We start from the raw sequence: 24,380 nt of genomic DNA, 5'->3' as shown, positions 1-24,380 counted from the left end.
TTCTACTCCCTCCAGCTGAAGGTTAATTAAACATTGTTCGAGGGTACGAATTTCAGCAGACCTTGTATTCACCCGACTTATTTAATTTAGTAATCGACTTTCTAAGGGTCGCTTTCATGATGAATCATATAATTGAAATGCCTGCCGTAAATCCTCCCACTGAAAAACGTCCACAAAAATATGAAACTGAAAATTTAATTTTTCTTTAAAAACCCAAAAATTCCGCGTTAATTCCGCTTTATTTCGCTGCGACAACAAAATGAAATCCCGCGTGGGATAGCATTTTTGCAATAATCCACCTAATCCATCCGTAAATAGTCCGAAGTTATTGAGTGCGCACCTGCGTGCTTGAATCTTTTGATCCTCTAATTTGGCCGCAGTTGTACTGATTTATTTCGTGACTTCTATCGGAACGGATTAAATGGCGGTTTTATGAAACACGGAGGGAGTTTTCAGCGGCGTATTAAAAGAGAGAAAGGAAGAAGTTTTAAGCGAAATTTATGCGATAACAAAATACAGTGCGTTTGCGGTTATTGTCTCTAGGAATATGTTTTTAGAGGAATATGTGACTACTAAAGGTAAACAAAAGCGATTAATAGTATTAATAGTTCAAAGGCATTTATAATTGTGGGAAATATTGTATCACAGTTTGTGAAAATACGTTGCTTGGTAACACCCTAACGAGCAGAGTATAAACCGTTCAGGCTGTTTTTAGACAAAACTGAGATATTAATTTTTTTTTTACATTGGATTCATTGATAACACGGTTTTTCTGTCAGCACCTGAAACTTGTAGTGCATCGTATATTACAAGAACAAGACTCATATCCATACCACGCTCAAAAAGTGCAAGCTTTTCTCACATTTATTTTAAAGATTCATCCTTGTTTTGAAACACAAGGATATAATTGTGGTGGAACGTGCTCTCATCGTCCGCCAATTTCTTAAATCTCAGATAAACGGAAGTTCTAATACCGTGCGTGACCACCGCAAAGCCCGAAATCAACAGTACAACAACGACTAGCACTTTCGCTTTCATTTCCAATGCGAATTCCCAAAATAAAATCCATTTGATTTAGTTCGTAAGCCCCTATTTCAGTTGGAATCGATTTTCTGGCTTTGGCTGTAAAAGATTAAAGCTCGTTTTTTAAAACACCGAGGAGCGTCTCCAAACATGAGAATCTAATTCTCATGGAACGAGCTCTCATCGTATCGTCAATTTCGCAAATCTCAAATAAATGGAAGTTCTAATACCCTGCGTGACCGGAGGTTCGTGCCATAATGGCAGACCGAAACCTGAAAAATTGTCGTGACTCAAGCGACTGAATGTAAATAGTCGACGACAACTACTGGCCGAGAATACGGACATCAACTTGTTGAATTGGGATACGCAGTATTGACCGTCTGTCCGTAAAATATATTTTTTTTATAAAATCTCCCGTCGTTCCGGACCCTCCTGACCGTATCATATCAAAGCAGATCAAGGAAACGTCTTTCTGAAATGTAGCGGCCCAAAATATCGAGATGGAATCTGCCTTAATATCGCTTATCAGAGGAATGTAGCGAGGTAAAATTGGACGAATTTATCAAATAAAGCTCCAATTTCATCCACATAAAGTTCCGGAATGTAGTGCCATTTAGTACTCATGCTTTAATTAAATCGACTCGGGGAACACAATAGTTATTTATGCAACAAGTGCAAAAAGTGACTGATTATTGCATGCGACGTAACAATTGTCCGACGAGACCAAAGGTCGAGTCGGACAATACGTCAAGTGCAAGAACACTTTTGCACGTGTTCCATACAACATTTTTTCTACAATCGTGGGTATAATGCATCAGTTTTATTGGAGACTTAAATAAAATTTTACAACAACTAAAAGGTATCATCATGCCGTCTTATGTAGCCGTGATTACCATGACAACCAAACAATGTTTCCAAAAAAAACAAATTGCAAAATAAAACGCCATAAATAAGTAGTGACTGAGTGTTTTGAACCGTGCTGACCCCAAAATGAGCGATTCGAGCGAAAATGAAACAAACCCTGAAATTACCGAGATGGCCAATGTGGCAATATTTAATTTATTGCCCGAGAAATCTCACAAAACAATATGATCTGATCTATCTGACATACAACCGGTTCAAAGAATTGTATGCGGACAAAAATGTTGTGCAGTTAACATAAACCGTGGTTCTGGCTTATTTTTCCGATCGGTCAACGAAGGTAAAGTCTTCTACCCTCTGGTCCGAATATTCCATGATACGTGCTTCCCTTTCGGTGAAAGAAATTATGGATATAAATAAAATTTGACGTTATTTAGACTGACATTAGAGTGCAATAAAATTTTTCTTGCACTAGTGCAAGAAAGTGCCACTTTTTGCATTCTAAACCATTGACATATGAGTCATTTTTTACACGATTGTAGAAAAAGGAAATTTGTCGTGTTTGCCGTAAAACCTACATGATAATTATGTATTCAGGTGAGGTTCAGGTCAAAGGATACACATTTCTGTGCCTCAAGATGTTTACTTTAAGGAAGTCCTCGTATTTATATAGCAAGCACACGGATTACGGGCTTGCCAGATTTGTGAGCTTTTTGAATGGCACAAAGTTACACAAATCTTTGATTAAGAAAATTGTATCGCTAGCTTTCTGCTGAAGGGACAAGAAAAAATTTTATTACGTGATGCAAGCTTTTTTATGAATGATGAAATGTGTTCGTTAAATTGAGAATAATTTATTAGCACTTGCAAAGATGCTGCATAGCGACATTTTGATAATTTAGTTATATGGCGACATTTTATTCTGGAAACTGCGGAAAAATGTAAATATACAATCTAACCGCATCTGTGCTTTCTCCTATAAAATTCTTTTATATGTCTCTTTTTATTTTCGTGCTGCCCGGAATCACTCCGGACTCGGCATTTTTTAATTGGCCCGTGGATTTTAATTATATCACCTTTCTGTCTACGACTGGTTACTTCGAAATATTTAACCCAACCCGATTGCTGCTCAGTTTTAGTTTCACCGACGAAAAGCAAATGTAAATTTTTGGTTTTTAGGTAAATTATTTAAATAACTGAATTATGCTTGTATTAATTTGGCAACGAATGCACCCAGTTAAGTTGGTTATTCACTGCTGCTACATTTTGTGTACGGTATTCGCGTAATATAATTAGTTACGGTTATTTAATTATGTGCATTACACCAATGCAGTCCTGATTTAGCATTTCCCATTATCCTTAGACGCTGATAATATATTGTAATGAATACGTAGCTGTTTACGAAATTAGCATACAAATAGTATCGGCAAATTTGCATCCGAAATAGTAAAACAGGGCCAAGCTGCACGTCCTAGTTAAGCCATTCAGGCAACAGAGGAACGTAGGAATAATATAAAATAGGATAATCTTTGATGAAGCAGATGAAAGAAGGATGTACCCTTTTTATATTCAAGTCGTGACATTTTTCATCCATAAAACGTAAAGAAAAGCAGATTCGTTGCATGAGTTGGCGGCGCTGTCGTGGTTGCATTAAAAATGAACTGTTTCACTTACAACAACCCGATTCATTCTTACATAGACAAAAGCGGTCGGTCTTTGTGTTTAGATTAATGACTTCAGTTTTAATGAAGAAGTCAAACCGCTGCAATAATGTCGCTGCACCGAAAAACCGCCGCAAATTGACAAAACCCGACGTTTCACGCAGGAAGACAAAGCGCTTCCGTCGCAATAATTTTTTATCCGCAACCAAAACAAGATTTTCGGGACCGACGTACAGCTTCTCGGTCTCGTAAGTGATTATTTTCGTTCCCGCGTCACTTACGGCGCGTACAAGAAACCGGTGGTCGTTTAGCGCTTATACTTTTTTATCAGAACAACTAAGAAACGTCAAAAGCTTATGGGGGGAGCTTAAATTTAACGACATAGCAAATTGTCCTCCCAGTGTAACCACTTCGGCCTTGTTAGGGCTTTTTTGTCCTTTTCTTGTCGGCTTATTCTTTGGTTTTTGTTGCAGCCACTGGCGAAGAGGAAACCAATCCGTTGCCTTGTGTAGTTTACGTGCATGGTGAGAGCTACGAGTGGAACTCGGGCAATCCCTACGATGGGACCGTGCTTGCCTCCGCCGGCAAGGTCATCGTAGTCACCATCAATTTCAGATTAGGAGTGTTAGGTGAGAACGAAAATCTGTGTTTATAATATAATAGGTTTGTTTTGATGTCTACTTATCTCAAGTAACTTAAGATACAGTTTGAAAGATATGATAAAGACATCGCCCTTACGAAATTTGCCAGCTCTATAGAAAGTCCTCAAAGACTAAAATCTCTTTTCTGCAGACGATATCTTGGGCTTCGAAAATTATTTTCTTTTTTATTAAATTTCTTTTGACAGGTTTAATATACCACACGTAACATTTTTTTTTATTGTAAAACAAACGTCTTTTTTTCTACTCAATGCATCACTGTTTGATCTTGGTACCTTCATTTTGTTTTCAGAAGACTAAATTGTGAATCTCCATTGCACTAGGATCATTATCCTCTCATAAATTTAAATACTTTTACCTTAACTTGAATCGTCTTATTGGTCAAAATGTAATCATGCGAAAGCATTTTTCTGTTCTCATCATAATACTGTGTCAGATTGAAATCACTTCTTCTACAAGGGTTCTTATTCCTCCTTTTTTCCAATTTTCACGTGTTTTTTCTACTTCTTGTACTTCATTTTCTTCTCCATTTATTGTAATTTGCAAATATTATCCAAAGATTTTTACCGTCTTCTCTCTTTGTCGTCTCGTACTAAATTTGTTTCTTTTTTTTTAATATATTAGGTGAAATTTAAAAAAAGTGTATCTGTTTCTTCTTCTTCTTCTTCTTTTCCTCCCTTTATCCTTTTACCCCAACGGATATCGGTTGAAATCCTGGAACATTCTGTTTGTCAATCCAATCTGTGCATGTCTTCCTGTCTCCTACCAATCTTCTCATTTCTACAGTCGTTTTTCATTTTCCTTTATCGAGTTTTGCTGCCTGTTCTATCCATCTCTTCTATAATCTATCATTTTTTCTTTAAGATTATTATTATGTCGTCATATCATTTCAGTTGTTTCCGCGCTTTGAAGCTGGTGATTTGTTCTTACTGGAGAGTGGACCAGTTATCTCGTATTTTCATGAGACTGTGATTCTCAGTTTTTGAGTTTTATTTATGATTTACGGTTTGCATTTAACCTTTCTCAGAAACAGCATCATTTTTTGTCGAGAGGTCATTGACCGTCATTATTTTCGGTCGACCATTTTGACCTGTCGTAGGACCTTTTCATTTTTTGTCCACCATTTTGACCTATAATTTTTTGTCGAGCAATTTGACCTGTCTTAGAACCGAAATTATTTTCTGTGGACCAATTTGGGTTGCCTTAGAAAGGTATCATTTTCTGTCGACAATCGCGTGGTCGTCAAGCCTTGGATTCGATCGTCACTTCGTAGCGGTCGGACACGGTTGGAATGGTTTGCTTAGTTCATGCAGTTGTTAGGAAACAACCGTGAATTGAATTGCTGTAAAATGGGGTCGTACTTTTGCGCAAGTAAAATCAAAACTATGAGGGTTCCAAGGCAGATCAAATTGGTCAACAAAAAATCATAGGGATCCTAAGATATGTCAAAACGGTCACCAAAAAATTATACCGGTTCTAAGAAACAAATCAATGACCTGTCGACAGAAAATAATGACGGTTCTAAGACAGATTAAAAATAATGTCAAACTGTCCTAGAACCGACATCACATGATCACTGTAAACATATTTTTCCCAATTTCTACTAATAAAATGCTCATTTTGTATGTTAAATTTCGCTATTAAAACAATAGTTTAATCGAAAGGATGAATAAAATGTTTATAGCAACACTTTATTCACACTGTCATTGACAACACGAATAAAGTAAAAAAAAAACTAAAAATTCGCACTACCACTGAAATTTTCGTTGCTATGGATGTGTGGATATTTAACTAAAATTTGCAACGCTTGATAGTCCACCTCCTGTAAAACAATCCTAATGAAAGTCCAGAAGCATGGTCTGAATTTGACCTTTGACGAAAGAACAGGCATCTTAGGCTATTTACCTTCTTCAAATGTTCATGATATTGGTAATAATACAATTAATATTTATGTATATGGATTACCTAAACAATACATTTTTTGAAAAATTTTGCGAAATTGGAAAAAATCTTGTATGATACACGTGAATAAACGAATTTTATCCACTCAAAAACATTATCACACTCAGCTTCGCCTCGTGTGCTAAACTGTTTTTTCGTTGGATAAAATTCACTTTTATTCACTTATATCATAAATAGCTATTATCTTTGAAATTCGTTTGCCACTTTGTCGAGTTCAAAATTCATTAGGATTATTTTTGAAATCTGTGTTGGAATATTGTGTCTTAGTATACAGAGTGTCTATATAGCACTTTTTATTATCAATACTTACACTTTCCCGCGTTCAATTTTTTGTTGTTGTAAACTTTTAGTGTGACTTTTTTGCCCATTTCGCTTCTTCCTAACAGAGGTTTGTTCACTTCATGGTAAATGTTTTTCGTTTTTCTCGTTCTGTTGGCTGTCACTGCCGATTTTTCTATTGTTAGATTATACTTCCTTTAATTCTTCTCCGTTTATTACTATTTCCTCATCAATACTGATGCTTCCCGCTTTAAATTTGTTTGTTATATTCTACTAGTATTAGTAGTTTGTTTTTGGTATTGTGGATTGATTTTTGTTTTCTTGAGGATAACGTCCACTACTATATGATAAAGAAAGGGCTCAAACTGTTTGCTTGTAAAATACCTCTTTTCTGCAACTATCCTAAATGTTTTAGATTTCGGTCCTGTACATTTGAACATTAATGTTGACAAATATGATGACGTTGTAGGTTTCCCCAATATCGTGTTGGGGATTATGGTGTAGGTCAGTTGAACGCATTAATGCTACTCTTGGCACACCTGACTGGCTTTGGCCAAGAAGCCACTTTCACGCTACGTGGATTGGCGCTTTCAACTGGGGCGGTTGCTCAGGCGCCACCTGAGGTAGTCTAGCCGGAGAAACCGATATCCAGCGCAATTTGGAAAAAAAATCCGATTACACTTAAAAGCTCTAAGTTTAAATAAAAACAAAACTAACCAACAGAAAATAGGAACTTTCGGCAAATAACAAGAAATGAGAACCAGGTCAAGCTCGTCCTGTGGCCTTCCTGGCGGCGGCTCCTCACTCCACGGGGCTGCTTTGGACTCTAGGGAGGCGGCGAACGGGACGCTTTCGGTTACCCTTTCTTCTCTCTTGTGCTTTCTATAAACTACTCCCACACACGTCCATACACTTAATGACTTCTTGCCGACGTCGGCGCGGCCCGGTGGTCGCGAAAAATCCTCCCTACACCCCGGTACCCACGACTTATCGCTCGCCGAAAATTTGCTTCATTTCATTGCACTATACCAAGTGTCTGGAAAATGCCGGATTAACTCTCCGCTACGCTCTTAACAATGAACTGGTGAGTCTGGGAGAAATAGTAAAAAAATTCCTTTTCTCATCTTAGGAGAAATATAATGTTCGGAGTAAATTTTAGGATTTTATTTTTGGATAAATTTAAAGGAATCTGGTGTTTTGTTGCTGGGTGAACTTGAAATAGTATTTAACATTATTAGCATGGTAAAAAGGTTTTTACTAGTGGACGGAAGGCTATGACTGGCTCACCTTCTGGAGCCAGTAAAAACTCGTTACCTTGAGTGTATTGTTCAATATTTTATGTGTTTCTCACTTATAAATAACTATTATAAACTATTAAAAACTCTAGAAGGTCCAATATTTGAAGAAACATCGTATGAGCTTTAGACGTATTGCCTTGGAAACGCACGTCAGCATGGTATTTATCATAGCACTTATTGTGTTGTCTAGTTCTGTCACTCGGATTTTTCGATTTATCGTTTTCGATGCATTCAAATGAGTGTGGCGCAAGCTATATTACTGAGGAAGCAGCAATTGTGAGTGAAAATTTGCCTGAATCAACTTTGGCTGTCATTTCAACTTATAATAGTTTAAATACATGGCTGTATGAGCACCAGCAACTATTGCCACTTTAGTGACACTTTCATGTTGAATACAGTGACTTGGTAAATTGATGTTTACAAGTGAGGAACAAATAAAATACTACAAAACCATTTTGGAGGACCTTGGTATTCTATTTCTGTAAAATTCTGACTTGACCTGTTCTTGAGTTAATTTCGGGATTTAGTTTTTATGTTTCAAAAATTAAAAACAATCTTGAGGTTCTACGTATTCCTGTTGGGAAAGAATTTGAAAATGCTTTGGAGCCTCTAGTGTACTTTCTTATAATACTTTAATTAAATTTCTTACAGGATACATCATTTGCTAAAATTAGTCTTATCTTACCAGGTACTAGCCCCACCGCCCACCCTCTAATTTGTTAGAGAATATGTCTTTTGCCAAAATCAGTCTTAACACGTTCTAGCCCGCCCAATCGCCCTCTCTTCCCTTAGGGTGTATCTCATTTGCAAAAATCAGTCTTATCTTAGCAGGTACTAACCCCGCCCACCCACCCTCTCTTTTCTTTGAGGGTATGTCATTTGCCAAAATTCGTCTTATTTTAGAAGGTACTAGTCCCGCCCACCCACCCTCTCTTTTCTTAGAAGTTATATAATTTGCAAAAATCAGTCTTATCCTAGCAGGTACTAGCCCCGCCCACCCGCCCTCTCTTTTCTTAGAGGTTATCCCATTAGCCAAAATCACTCTTATATCTCAACAGGTAGTAGCCCCACCTGCCCGTCCTGTGAATCAATTTTATCTTAGCAAGTACCTACTGATGACTAACTTTTACATAAAATGATCAAAATTTGGAAACATTAAGAGCTTACTTTTATCCACAAGAGAGAAATTTTGGACATCTCTAGTGTTTAGTTGGTTATGCTTTAATGGTTTTTTCTTTTGTTGTTTTTATTTTTGTTTATAATTTATAAATGTTATTGTCCTAACAAAAAATAAAAGGTCACCATCGTTACGAAGAAATCAGAAAGTATTCGCGCAATAGGTGCGTGCAGTGTTGCCAATTTTACTTATATAAAATTACTTTTTCGTAATCTACATCATCAAGAATTTTTGAATTTTTTTATTATTTGTTTGGAACTCCCGAAACCCCCGTAATGAAGTACGTATTGAAGAGTTAATCCGCCATTTTCCAAACACCCGTTATATACCTGTATATATTTTGGTATCTACTTCCAACAACCAACATTGTTCTTTTAATCATGTCTTCTATTTTGACCATTTTCGCATCCTTTTCCTGCTTTAATTTTGGCTTCTATCTTCTATCCTCATTTGTTTTTTTTTAACTCGTTTCTATCATTTCTTAGTCGTCTTAGCCCTTCTTGCTTGGTTGTTCTGAGATTTTATATTAGAACTTCTGACTATACGGTTTGTGTACTCCATCCATTTCTGCTTTGAATTCCGCTTTTCTTTATTTTCCGTTTAGTCCTCTTTCTGCATTGGTTTTTGACTCGCTTTGATCTCATTTGACCTGAGCTAGAACCGACATCATTTTCTGACGGCGGGTCATTGACCTGAGCTAGAAACGGCATCATTTTCTGTGGACCAATTTGAAATGAACTCGAAGCGGCACGACTCTGTATCGACTCGAGGTAGAAACGCACAACTGTGTCGATTGTCAAGACCGAGTCACGCATGCAACTACCATGAATAATTTATTGTAAAGTGGAGTCGTATTTTATGTGATTTTATCATTTATAAATCTGAACATTTCAAGCAAAAGTGCTATCACACTTATCACAGGAAGCGTGCCGTGACAAGGATCACTTTGCCCACCAAAGTCTGTCTACTGGTTCTCGAGATATATGATTTTATTTACCTAAAACTACTCCATTTTATGATAATTCAATTCACGGCGGTTTCTCCATAGTTGTAAGATCTAAACAAAACATTCCCATCGTCTCCGCCCTTAGCTGAACAAGTCGGGCCGAGACCACCATGTCGATGCTAAAACAGGTCAAACTGGACGACAAAAAATGGTAGGGGTCCTAGGAGAGGTCAATGACCCGTAGACAGAAAGTAATGGACGTTCCACGATAAGTCAAATCAGGTCAAACTGTGTTAGAACCCCCACTACATAGCTATTTGTATTCTTCTCCATTGCCTTGTTTCTTTCTTTTTTATTCTGTTATAATAAAACTCTCCAGAACTCTAGCAGTAGTTTTGTTTTACCTCATTGTACATTCACAGTGACTCAGTCTTTCCTCTGTATTGACTTCACTGACGAAATCCTATTTGTAAGGGTAGAACGTTCTACATTATGACGGCAATAACTTGTTTTCTAAATAGAAAGTTACAGAACTTTCTCGATTCTCAAGCAGAATTCCAGTGAACTTTTTCACATTTTCAAGTGTCATATTAAACATTCATGTTTTAATTTTTTGGTAATCAATCCAATTCCAGTCTGTCAGGATTTGCGCTAGCTATATTTAACAGGATACAGTTTTTCACACTGGAATATAGTAGAAATATTCTGAAGACTCTATTCACCCTTCTGCTTAAAAGCCCATATTTCCATTTCTCTTTCCGTTTTCAAGTAAGATAATTTTAAAACGTTTTTAACTGATCCCTCCAAACGCAATTTTGAGTTAATAAATATATTAAATGTCCATTGCTGCGTTAAATGAAATTCTTTTCTAACATTTACTTTTTCAATACTGCTCCAGTCATCCTAATCCACTAATCCACCGTTCTAATCCTACAATTCCTAAATTAATTAATCCATCTTCCTTTATCCCTCTAATACAATTCCACTTCTGCCACTACTGTTACGTTTCGCTGATCTAGTGCTCTGATAACAGCTTGTTTGAAAATATAACTGTAACAATAATTAACAAACCACTTTAATCCTTATTGACCGAATTCACCCCCTGACTATTCAACTCTTTCCTCTACCTTATTTTAATATCACCTCTTTTACAACCCATAGCGTATATTCCACTTCTCCGACATCCCTACCTCCAGAGCACTCCCATGCCGGTTATTAAATTTTATGATCAATACTAAGTAATTTCTTTACAATTCTCTTCAGTCTGCACCGTTAAGCAACCCGACGTCTGGATCTATCTAGGTATTTAGGAGCTGGAATTTATTGCATAATGGGAACTTGACGAACTTCCAAATTAATCCGCAGTAATCTAATAACAATGGATAAAAATTACCGTTCGATTTATCAAAATTTGCGCAGTGAACTGAGGGGGAGATGAGGGCTACAGCGTCGGAAATAAGTCGCATTAATAAACTCTGACGAATGATTTGCATGATAATAAAATATCCACTAAAACTAATTACAACAATTTCCGATTTAACTTCAAAAGGTCGTAAAATATGCATTATTGCAGACAGCACTGGTGACACAACAGATCACCTTAATTAATGTTATCTTTCAAAATTGGGACAATATTTGCAAATAAAAAGCGGTGGGTGGAAAGGTAAATTCCAACTTCTGAGTCGCGATAGCTTTCAACGTCATGGTGAAAATATAGTAGGATAAAAAATTTTCGATGATTGAATGTCAAAGGGCAGTCACACGTATACCGACACCGTTATCAAATTGAAGCGAGTTTAGTAAATGTCAATTTGACAAAGTGCACACTGCATTTACGACGAACGATTAGATGCGAGATCGAGTGACTACTTGAAGCCGTTTTGGGAATGCACGTCACAAAGGATGGACGGATGGGACACAGGTGGGTTGACAAAGTAAGAGCTTTAAACAAGAAATTACAGTCTGCTAAAGAGGTGCATTGTAGTTTTATTTTTTAGTAAAATAAAAAAAATCTAGCATGTTTTAAGCTACCGTTTCAGTCTGTATTTATTTAATGCACAAGTTAATTGCTATTTTCACTACAGAAACGAGTCCTACATTTTTTATACCTTCGTCACATCTGATTATACGGTATTTCGTTGAAAATAAACGGTTTAAAGCGGCTACCACGAAGTTTAGAGGCATTTTACTTTGGCTTTTTCTTATCCCATCTAAATTATTCAGATCTCCGTGGCTCTTGTTCATCGACTGTGCCTCATCAGCCATTATATACAGATGATTCTGAACCCATTAACATTTTCTTTGAAAGAGAAATTAAATTAAAAAAGTTTGATAAATTTCTGGCAATATTGAAGTAATTAGACCCTTGCGATTGTCATTAATGGATTTGTAAGCAGTAAATTGTCGGATTGCAATAGTACAATTAAAAAAAATGGTTTCAAGCTAAAAACAATTGCGTTTACAGAATTTCCATATCTGTTTGTTTTCAAGCTATAAAGTAGTGGAGTTGTCGTTTTAAACAAAATAAACAGCTAAATAAAATTTAATTGGATTATGGAAATTAACAATTAATTATATTGACCCGGCGCATCCACCATTTTTACTACTAAATTTTAACAAAGGATTTTTAAATTGTGTGAAGTAGATTACAACTTTTGCTTTGTTTGGATTATATGTTACAAATTTTCCTGTTTATAAATTACATGTATGGATGTGTGTGAGGTGTGTTGCTTCCCTTCTACATTTATTTTACTCGCGATTCAGTATGTGAAGCTATTGTAGCATACTAACAGTTCCGGTGGTATTATTGATTGCTTGTTCTGAGGCTGTTGTATTAAGTTCGTCAAATGTTTGGTTTAATTGTCAAACACAGGCCTAATAATTACAGGAACCGCCATGAGCGAAAAGTACACCATGTGTGGCAGCATTGATAACACTTCGGATTACAATACGCACTGTTTCCCTATCTAAAGGTCTGAATCAGGAACTCTTTTTTTCCGCAGTGTTTACTTCCGGTGAAAGGCACTGAAAGCCTTTCTAGACAATGCGTGGTTTATAACTTTCGAATAATCATTGCAAACAAAAACTGTTTTCAAATTATGAAGTGAAACTCGATGAAATAGTTACATTTATAATGCTATTCATGGGTGAGTGATGTACATAGAAGCTAATGTGTTTGTACATGCAGCTGCAGATTTTTTAGCAAGCAATTTATTACCGATGCATGACAAGCTTTAATATTCAGCGTCGATTTTGTGGCACTGAAACAGCAAAAAATGGACGTGTTGTTTAACGTGATTTTATTTGTGTTTTTACTCAAAATTACCAAAAGTGGAATTTTGGTGATAAATTAAAATCGGGGAATCCAGTAATAAAACTAGATTTTTTTAAATGATATAAAGCAACCGAAAAACAGTAGTGTTAAATATGTTAAATTTACAATATTTGTTATAAAGCACGACGAAAACATGATAATGTAGTTACAATTTAGAATTTAGGTACCTGGAGGCAAATCTCGACAAAACTTATGCTGTCCAAACATATCAGTTGACTAACTTTAACATAAGTTTAAATGTTTAGGTGAAGAAGGGTAGAACCTTCAAACCCTTCTCGAAGACATTCTAACAATGTCAATCAGTTCCTCCGCAGGAGATCGATAAAATCAAATTTGTAAATTTGTTGCGAACATCTGAAAGCAGGCGAGACAGTATTAAACATGGATTTTTTCAACTGGACAAACTTAAATTGTTTCAATTTAAAATGTAAGATTTTTCTAACACGATTTTTCTTGTATTTAACTAATTTTTCTCACTAAATACGTAAGAGTCCTCATACAGTTTACTTATAAATTTAATAGCTTTTGGAACACAATTACTGAAGAATTTAAAAAAATATATAAAGTTAACTTTAAATTTCGTTTAATACCACTGGATCTAATGGGAATTTTGTACATTTTCTGTTAAATCTGAAGCATTCAACTTAGCATCTTCAGAAATACTTTATTAATCGAATAGTCATCATTTCATCAAACTAAATTTTTACTGCCATCAGTGATATAATAGTACATAGTAAAACGTTAAGCAAAATTATCCAAAATTATTATTAATGACGTAAATTTTATAAAATAATATACTTTTGTACTCGTTGTTTATGAATTCGCCTTGACTTTTGTTATAATCACTTAAAAAAATTGTGCGATATTTTCCACGTGTTAGTCGACGTAATCTCGAACTAGTTCTATGGCCTTTTTTTATTGTAACTTGTAATAACTCTATTTTTACTTATAGGTAGAGAGCGACGAAGTGGTTCTAATTCATAAGCATGCACAACTTTGTTAACTCTGATCAAGGTCACGCCTTTGCATACATGACAAGTATTCGCTCGAGATTATCGACATGTGCAGAGGGTACTCGACCATGTATACTTAGATGATGTTATCCATCTGAAATTCAAAACTTAAATTTTAAATATATCGATTTGTCACATTTATTGTTTTCTCAGAACACTCCTCAGCTACTACTAGAAAAAATCAAATAAAAAAAGTGCTTTTAAATTTGTTGTCATATCCTGTAAAATCAATTAGAAAAAACATTATAAAAATGCCTTACCAAAAGACACACAAACGCGTAATAAAATATATTTCATTTTCTTTTAAATGGCGTAACTAACTTTTTGGAAAGAGTGAATAATCAAATTTTAGCCGGTGTTCAGTAATTATTAAATAAGTTTTAGTGTTTCACTAAACTGTCCGAGAAGTTCGTGTTTAGGTTTAAAACAAATTGTAAAATATCGATATACCAGCTTTATCTTTTACGATAACCCATATGTTTTCAATTAAAAATATAATAATAATATAAATTCCAAAATCAGTTTTCTTCGGGCGTGTGGATACACAAATTTTTTATTAGTATTTTACAGTCTAAACAATCATGTCAAACAACATGTGCGATTTCATTAATTTTGAACCTTTTTTGTCCGATAAACTCGCCAGTATACAGACAAACGGAAGCCGATAATTTCATTTCATAGGTACAAGTTGTGAAACTTCGAAAAAACTTGTAATTAGAAATTTATCAAAATTATTGTAGTCCAGTTATTAGGTTACGCTCGATCTCTCTGATCAAGGCGATCGAGCTCTTTTACTAGTCGACCCGTCTAGCCTCCGTAGATTATCAGCCCAGGTCAGACTGACCATCCACGCTATGGATAGAAAATGCTGCGACAAACGACAACTTTAACAGTTGGAGACAGGCGCTAAAAACGCCCGACCTAACATAATACTCATATGATATAAACAAAAGACTAAAATAAATACAATTTACACAACATATTAAATGTAGTCGAATTCTTGACTTGGGTTTGGGCATACACTCACCGAGAGAGCAGAGCCCAAGAATAAATGTTCAAAATTCAGGTTGTGGAACTCATAAATGAGAACACAAAATAAGCATAAAATATCCCGTCCAGTTTGGAGTCCATAATGATATTCATCCAACTAAATTTAATTTTACAGCAACAATTTAACAAATGTACCTTTTTTACATAGTTTATATCTTGCACTGAGTACTTGTTCTATAAGTAATGATAAGGTTTAAGGACCTGATACTGAAAAAACAAACTTAACACAAATTCGCGATGAGTTTTCCAACAAGGCCGGCATCACCAAAATATTTAAAGCCTAAGAATTTAATTCTAAGGGACTATCCGTATTTTTAAGTATTAGTGATTCTAAAGCGTCTAGAAATTGTTGGTTGTCAACTGCTAGTTTAAAAATTGGTCGGAGGTTATTTCGACAGAACTTCCCTCGCTGCTGAAGTGCAGCCCAAAAAAGTTCCCTTCTTTAAAAAATTATAACTTTTTTTGTTATTTTTGTTAATTGAGAACCTCTGTAAAATATATTTAGAACAGGAAACCAGAGGTAAAACTTTTTTTGGAAATATCCAAAAACTAAAAAATCCGAAATTATGGAGAAATCGAGAAATCAAAATAGTTTAAAAATCGAAAAATTGAAACATCAGAATATCGATAAATCAAGAAATCAAAACATTTTGAAAGTCAAAGAATTGAAAATTTACAACATTAACAAATCGAAAAATTTAAATAACCGAAAAAAAATCAAAAATTTTTAAACTAAAAATTGAAAAATCGAAGATTTAAATCCGAAAAGTCGAAAAAACAAGCAATCCAAACAACAAAAAATTGAAAAATTCGGAAGTTGCAAAATTCTCAAAACTGAAATGTAGAGAAATCGAAAACTTGAAAAATCAAGAAATCGCAATATCGAAAAGTCGAAAAATGAAATATTATTATCAAAAAATCGTAAAACATAAAAATTAAAAAAGCCCCCAACAGAATTCTTGAGAAATTGGGAAATAGAAAAACTGAAACATCGAAGTATCGAAGAATTGGAAGATAGAAAAATTGAAACATCGTGAATTCGAAACATGAAAAATAGAGAAATTGAAAAATCGAAAAGCCGAAAAATTGAAAAATTGAAGTAGCTCAAAATTTAAAAAATCGAAAAATCGGGAAACTGAACATTCGAAAAATTGGTAAATTGAAAAATCGAAAAACAGAAAAATTGAAAAATAAGAACTAAAAATTAAAAATTTGAAAAACCAAAAATTTTGAAAACCAAAAAATTGAAAATCTAAAATGGAGAAGTCGAAGAATCGTGATAGGGAAATCAAAATATCAAAAAATTGAAAAATCTAAAATTAAAAAATTTGGAAAAACTATGCAGCTCGAGAAATGTAAAATTTATAGAATCGAAAAATTAAATTACCGAAAAATTTAAGAATCGAAAGAGTGAAAAATCGGGAATTCCAAATATCAAAGAATCGAAATATTTGAAATGAAAAAATATAAAATTTAAAAAATTCAAATATTGAAAAATCCTAAAACTGAAATATCAGAAAATTGATAAATGAATAAAGTGAAAAATTGACAAATCAAAAACATAGTAAATTGGAAAATTGGAAATTCGAAAAATTAAAGAATTGAAAAACTGAAAAATCGGGAAATCCGGAAATCAAATATTCAAAATTCGATAAATAGAGAAATGGCAAAATAAAAAAATCGATGGTTTGAAAATGTCGAAAAATCAATCGAGAAGTCTAAAAATTGAAAACTTAGGAACGCCAAAAAAAATTGAAAGATTGAAAAATGGAAGAATCGAACAACTGGAGAATAAAAAAACTGAACAATCTCAAAGCTGAAATACCAAAAAATCGAGTAAATGAAAGTTGAAAAATCGAGAAACCGAAAAATCGAAAAGCAGAAAAATCTAAAATTCGAAAAATTGGGAAATCGAAAAATTGATATACAATTTTGATTTTTTTCAAAAAATTTGGAATGTCTAGAGTACGGTTTAATAAACCAAAAGTTTAGGATTATGTTGCTTTTTAACATTTAAATAACATTTATTCGCCAAAAATGACATCATCGACTTCTGAGGGGAATAATTTTAATTAACAGTTTTCCATACATTCGATAACCTTAAAAAATTAAAAGGTATATTAAGCAATCGCAAAATTTCAAAGCATCCGATTTTGCGATTTCAAAGTTAAATTGTAAAATGTTGTTATACATATTTAATTTTTGTTTTCAAAAATCTGTGTACGAGAATACTGCTTTAGTAAATAACGTTTTCATAGTCACAAAATTTACCGGTTCTAATTAATTTTGCAACAAACATTTATTAAATTGACAAGTTTTATTTTTTACAGCCTCCACCTTAACACAAACCAGCACACATTGGATGCTTTCCACTTTATTCGGAACCTCAACCGACGGGACGTGTCGGATAAAATTTTTGTTTTCATGAATTTTTGAAGTTGTTGCAGTATCCGAAAATATCATAATACAATATACAACCCGTAGCATTTTAATGGTCTCGCCTACGGCTCGCGCTGTAAAGTGAAATTTGGAGATGACGTAATTCCTTCGTTACTGGGATGATCAGGTAGCTTTTGGTTAGTGTTTTACCATCTGCATAACATTCTTAACATACGTAGAAAATTGAACAACAATCGGTCCGGTAATTTTCGATATTATTTATTTAATAAAAATCGTCACAGACGACGGACGCACGGACGGACCGCCAAACAGACATTCAGACGGAAACGGGAGATCTATTTTCGTTAGCTTACCCTGGGGAAGTAAAAATGTGATACAGTAGCAAATACTTTCTAAATTTACAGATCTTACATGAGTCATGTGTGTTTGGGTCTTATGGCATCTAACATTGCCTTTTGTCGGATGTAATTTTGATTATAATCTTTATAGCTGATGTGATATATCTGGATTGTTCCCTTTGGCTCTATTTTAGTCTGCTGTCTGCCGAGAAAGTTGTGTGGAGTTTTTTTAATCCTCTGTTAATTGAAGAGGAAAAACAACTGTGGCAAAACATGTTCTATTTTAAGAAGGAAACGATTCAGTTTTGTTTTCTTATTAAAAAGTTACTTACAGCACCTCGATAGAAATCATTTTTCTTGCTCATTTTGTTGCCCTGCTTTGCTTCTGTTATTGGATTCCAATTTTATTGGAAATTTTTCCAACTAGACAATGGTTTAATTTTCATCCAGTTCTAGTCAGTGTTCGTAAAAAGTCAAAAGTAAGTCGATTACTGAAATATTCCAGAATAAACTCGAACCGAGTGGATCACAATGCAGTGTTTGTTTTTGTTTCTGGCAACAGTAGCACCCTCGACGTAGATGTACCAGTTTTCATTTAGCCAAACTCGTTAAACTAGTTACGATTATTGCCTAAATCCTAGCTCGAGTTCCGGAAGGGCGGTCTTGGATGACGGCTATAAATTACCGTGGCGTTATCAAGGAGGCATACGCTGTAGCTGTAGGTGTATGACAGTAACAAGATTATTGCAGCAGGTGGGAATTGTTCCAAAGGACTTAATCAGACCTTGCCGCTATTCTAGAGATAATTGTCAAGTCGTAGCCAGATAGCGGCGCTTCTAATAAATGACACGTATGAAATTAATTTCCACAAAGCCGCTAAATTGCATCAACATTTGCGAAATTAAACTTATGCACGTGTTAATAGGGGCGATGCAACACGTAAAGCATCAAACTTCCGCCATTTGCATGCATACGGCTTTGCCGGACTCATTTTGGCCGGAATTAGGGGTACTTTATCTTTATGGGTTACACAGACGGCACTCAAGTGAGTTCTAACTGAAACTTAAGACTGACTCAAAACTATTTTGATGCGCGCAAGATTATGTGAAACAAACTTTTGATTTTCGGCTTTAATTACCAGGGTTATGTCGGCGGCCTGACGAGAATTATGCTGCTCACCTGCTGTTTTACGGCGGCGGTTTGATGCGAAACGAAACTGCTCATTAAGTTCGCTTTAATATTTAGCACCGGGAGTTTAACATTGATTTTTTGTTATTCGCTTTTATTTGGGAGTTAATTGATTTTTGCGATTACGACGACATTAAAAAAACAATCACACTTGGAGAAGTTTCGTTTATTGCAACACTGTGTAGCAAACTATAGAGTCGGTCTTAATTAAACTTTATCTATAAAATGTACTTGCGAAGTGCTTTTTCGCTATTTCGCTTCGTGTGGTTTTCCGGGGCCGGAATTATCTCGATCTTTTGAAATTCGACTCGGATTTTTAATGTGTTGGTTCAGATAATACGAAAAGATGACCTTGGTCAATATCACTCCACGTCTGATCTGGAAAACTTGAATTTTGTGTTGAGGTAGTCATGTAAAAATCTTTGGAATAACGTCTGACACTGCTGAGAGCGCTATGAACATGCTTGGATAAGTTTAAATGTGTAGTGTGGGAGGGAAGAGCTGGAAATATCAAATAAATAAAAGACAGAATTTATATTTCTTGAATATCATACTTAACATTTACTGGCCCGGCGTCCACCATTTGCATTATTAGATATTTTTATTGTTACATATGATACGAGAATTCAGCCAAGAGAAATAAACCCTAGCAAGGTAAAGAGACACTGACCGTCCGAAAAGTTTTCATCTAATAAGTAGTTTCACATTTATAAAACTGGAACTTTACATCTTGAAACCATCATTTCACTTTGTTGAAAAAATTGTCGAGTACCAAGCATTCTGTCAAGCGAGAATCAGTGAGGGAAATTTTGAAATGAAGACATATTATTTAAAATATGAACCGGAATTTCACCACAAGGACTCAATTTCGAAAGTTTAATCAAGATATTCTGACAAAAAGTCTTAAATAAAATTATCCGTTGGAGATTCTTGTGGTGAAAATTTGTTCAAACCAATAAAGACAAACGCAGCATTTTTTCAGTAGTTACACATTGGTATAAAATAATATAATACAACTGATTCATATTGAATATTTATTAGTTATAATTATGTTCCTTTATTATGAAGCACCGTTTGGTTTTTCTTGACCCAATAGTTTATGAAAATTTTTTTCGTTTTGAAATTTTTGTCTTCGAAAGAAAAACGTAAAAAACTATGACGGTGGTACTTATACAATGGGGGTTCTGGTTCATTCTTATAGGAAATTTACATAGGAGAACGTAAAATTTGAGAACTTCCTTAGAACGTTTTAGGGATGGGTTTTCTGGCTGACTTCATGCCACTTGGGCCATGATCATTTTATTGTACAGATGAATATTTTTTGGACTTATTTTTTCTATACTTCTTACTTTCCAAGCATAAGCGAAGGAAGCAATGTAATTGGGTGATTGGCTACTTTCCTGTTTTCTTGACGTTTCATGGCCCCTAGGTGATATCACGTTTTAGTCTGTTTGTTGTCTGTCGTCTGTTTGTTGGATCGGTTGTCGTCAAATTTTAGATGTATTACGTATATTACGAGTTACATGAGAGAACGCTATGCAAAATTTTTCTAATCATCTTCACAAACAATTTCCTGTTATCCGCTCGTTATATTGGGTAGTTCAGGTTATCTAAATTTTGTGAAATAATATGTTTCTGTACTTGTAGTTTATGAATCTACCTTGATTTTCTTCATTATTAAATATCATTATTGTATATTTTTGTCATTTAATCTGTTTTGGTGTTTAGACACATCATAGAGAATGCCATTACTATAGTGATAGCACTGACACGTCGAACTATTTTCTAGAAAATTTAAGAATACAGCACTGTTATTATTAGTATCACCCTGGATCTATTCAATTCGACATAAGTATCTTTGTTAAAATATTGATGACGTCATAGAAAATACATATTTAAAAAGCTAGGATCTTTGGGTTGTATTTCAAAGGCAAGGGAAGTTATATTTAATTTTTCTGCACCCGTAATAGGTTCTAAAATTTAAACTGACACGACCGTTTCTGAAGTGACCTAAAGTCAGTCACAAAACTCACAACTAAAACATTTTAAAAAATTCCTGAAAATTGTCCATAAAAATGAGCTAGAACCCCCACTATATGGCCACTGGCAAATACTTACGAGAATGGCGTGAAATAAATATAAAAACAATAAAGTTACATTATTTCAGGGACGAAGGAAGTTCGGTTATAGTAACATTAGATCAATTGTTTGTATAGGTAACCGCTTTTTACTTACTTTTAGTTGCTAAGCGTAAGCTAGCGTAAGCTAACTCTCGACGTTATTTATACTGGGTGTCTGGAAAATGGCGGATTAACTCTCCACTATGTTCATAACAGTCAACTGGTGAGTCTGGGACAGTTTGTCACAGTTTTCAAAACCCTACATTTAAAACGTTCCCAATTAATTTTAGGTCCCCTGGTGTTGTATTTTGGGATAAATTTAAAGGAATCTGGTGTTTTGTTACTGGATGAACCTGAAAAAATCTTTTGAGTGTTTTATTTTTTACGAATTTGAAAATGTATTGAGTGCCGCAGTATTTTTTTTTTAATTCGGGGGCCTCTTGGGTATCTATGGTGTTTTAGTTTGGGGGCCCATGGGGATTTTTTTTGTAAACTATTTAAAACAATTTTGGGGGACTTTGGTGTTCTATTTTTGGAAAATTCTGACCTGACCTGTTTATGAGTTAATTTTGGTGTCCCGTTTTTCTTTTGAAAAATTTAAAACAATCTTGAGATCGTAGGTATTCCTGTTTGGAAAAATTTGAAACTGCTTTGGAGCCCCTAGTGTCTTTTCTTCCAATAATTTAATCAAAATCAAAATCGATCTTATTTTAACAGGTACTAGCCCCGCCCACCCGCCCTCTCTCTTTTCTTAGAGGGTATCTTATTAGCCAAAATCACTCTTATATCAACAGGTAATAGCCCCACCTGTCTGTCCTGTCTTTTCTTGGAGGGTACGTCATTTGCCAAAATCGGTCTTACTTTAGCAAATACTAGCCCCGCCCACCCACCCTCTTTTTTCCTAGAGGATATCCCATTATCCAAAATCACTCTTACTTAGTAGGTGCTAGCCCCCCCACCCGCTCTCTCTTTTCTTGGAGGGTACGTCATTTGCCAAAATCGGTCTTACTTTATCAGGTACAGGTACTAGTCCCGCCTACCCACCCTCTCTTTTCTTAGGGGATATTTCATTATCCAAAATCACTCTTACCTTAGTACGTACTAGCCCCGCCCACCCACCCTCTCTGTTCTTAGAGGGTATCTCATTTGCCAAAGTCAGTTTTACCTTAGCAGGTACTAGCCCCGCCCACCCGCCCTCTCTTTTCTTAGAGGTTATCTCATTAGCCAAAATCACTCTTATATCAACAGGTAGTAGCCCCACCTGCCCGTCCTGTCTTTTCTTGGAGGGTACGTCATTTGCCAAAATCGGTCTTACTATAGCAAGGACTAGCCCCGCCCACCCACCCTCCCTTTTCTTAGAGGGTATCTCATTTGCCAAAGACAGTTTTATCTTAGTAGGTACTAGCCCCGCCCACCCACCCTCTCTTTTCCTAGAGAATATCTCATTATCCAAAATCACTCTTACTTAGTAGGTACTAGCCCCACCCACCCACCCTCTCTTTTCTTGGAGGGTAAGTCATTTGCCAAAATCACTCTTATCTTAGTAGGTACTAGCCCCGCCCACCCACCCTCTCTTTTCTTAGAGGGTATCTCATTTGTCAACATCAGTCTTATCTTAGGAGCTACTAGCCCCCCTGTTTGTTATGGTTTTATGATTATTGTCCTAAAAAAGTCACCATCGTTACTAAGAAATCAGAAAATAAGTCGGAGGTATTCACGCATTATGTACCTGCAGTGTTGCTAATTTTACTTTTATAAAACTGCGTTTTTTCGTAATCTACATAACGTACTGAAGATTTAATCCACCATTTTCAAGTATAAAAAACAGGATCCCCCGTTTACGTCTGTCTGTCGTCTGTCCGTCTGTTGTCTGTGTTGATATCTATTAGGTAGATCATCTCCGAATCTAGTGGACCGATTCCTGTCAAATTTTATACGCATTTTAGGAATGTCGTCTCGATAATAAAGTACTAAAATTCCAAGAAGTACACTTTTAATTTAAAATTGCCTACACTGGACGGCCCAAGAAAATTAATCAGTGAAGGAATTTATGTTATTGATCAAATGAAGAATGGAGTCACGCTGTTTTCCGGAAATTTTCAGAATGCAGTGCTGGTATTATTATTTATTTCACTCAATTGAAATATTCGCATAACATGATTTTTCACCTATACTTTGACAGTCTATACATAATTTATTTTAAGTTAGAGGGGATGTCATAAAAGAATAAACTTCAGAAAATCAAATTTTATACTTTTTCGAAGAAGCCAGATTTCGTTTGCTGTACGTACATTAGGGCCGAGGAAAATTCTGTCTCACAACCAATTTTTTGTGTAGGTCGAGCGATTTTTTCGTCTGCTTTTCAGCCAGTGACTGTTTTGACCACCTTTAAATTAACGGTCTGAAACAGTGTTGAAATTTTATGTTTTTCAATGTAAATGTCCCACAACAATGAACTAGAATACCCACTATACAAATACTGGCAAATATTCACAGGGAAGGCAACAACTAAGTATTTCACTTTTTCTACTCATACCTATTATGTCAAGTTTAAAATAATAGTTTTTTATTTGTATAATCGCATTTTATAATAGTTATAGTAATTAGTAAAATTATGGATTTGTCACTGCTTTATATTATATATGGTTGCACTAACTCCATAATTTCATAGAATAAAATGTTGAGCATATTTTTCCATCACTGATATAAATCGAGTAGCTGATGAACGGCGCGAAATATGCACTGTGTACATTTTGACAATTGGAAAATTTATTTACACCAATCTTCGTGAAGTGTATTGTCCATCTGAAAGTTCAACAAAAACATCAGACGTTATAACAGCTTTAAGTAGTAAATTTTGCAAACTAAAGTTCATCTACATTTTCTATATCCATTGAGTTTTACATTAAGGCAACAAGCACCAAAAATGAACACAATATTCAAGATTAATTTTCTCAACATAACATTGAAAAATTTTGGGTTTCTTACTTTATTTATTCACATCCTCTAAAGTCTCAATGGCGTCATCTCAAAAAAGTATTAAATGAATATATTTTGAAAAATTCTCATCT

At 35.0% G+C, this 24,380-nt stretch overlaps 1 protein-coding gene across 1 annotated transcript in view; it reads left to right on the top strand.

Annotated features, from left to right (window-relative positions):
- The window catches only part of LOC135122920 (neuroligin-1-like), a 414,788-nt gene that overhangs the window by 189,415 nt on the left and 200,993 nt on the right, over positions 1–24,380 (top strand). The window contains exon 4 of the mRNA XM_064047444.1: positions 4,019–4,174. Coding sequence (XP_063903514.1) covers positions 4,019–4,174 — 156 coding nt within the window. The remainder of the gene's footprint in view (positions 1–4,018; positions 4,175–24,380) is intronic.

This window comes from Zophobas morio, unplaced genomic scaffold, assembly GCF_036711695.1.
Source record: "Zophobas morio isolate AGI-343-1 ecotype UQ-CSIRO unplaced genomic scaffold, CSIRO_AGI_Zmor_V1 ptg000005l, whole genome shotgun sequence".
Taxonomy (NCBI): Eukaryota; Metazoa; Arthropoda; class Insecta; order Coleoptera; family Tenebrionidae; genus Zophobas; species Zophobas morio.
This window is presented reverse-complemented; position numbering and strand designations above follow the sequence as displayed.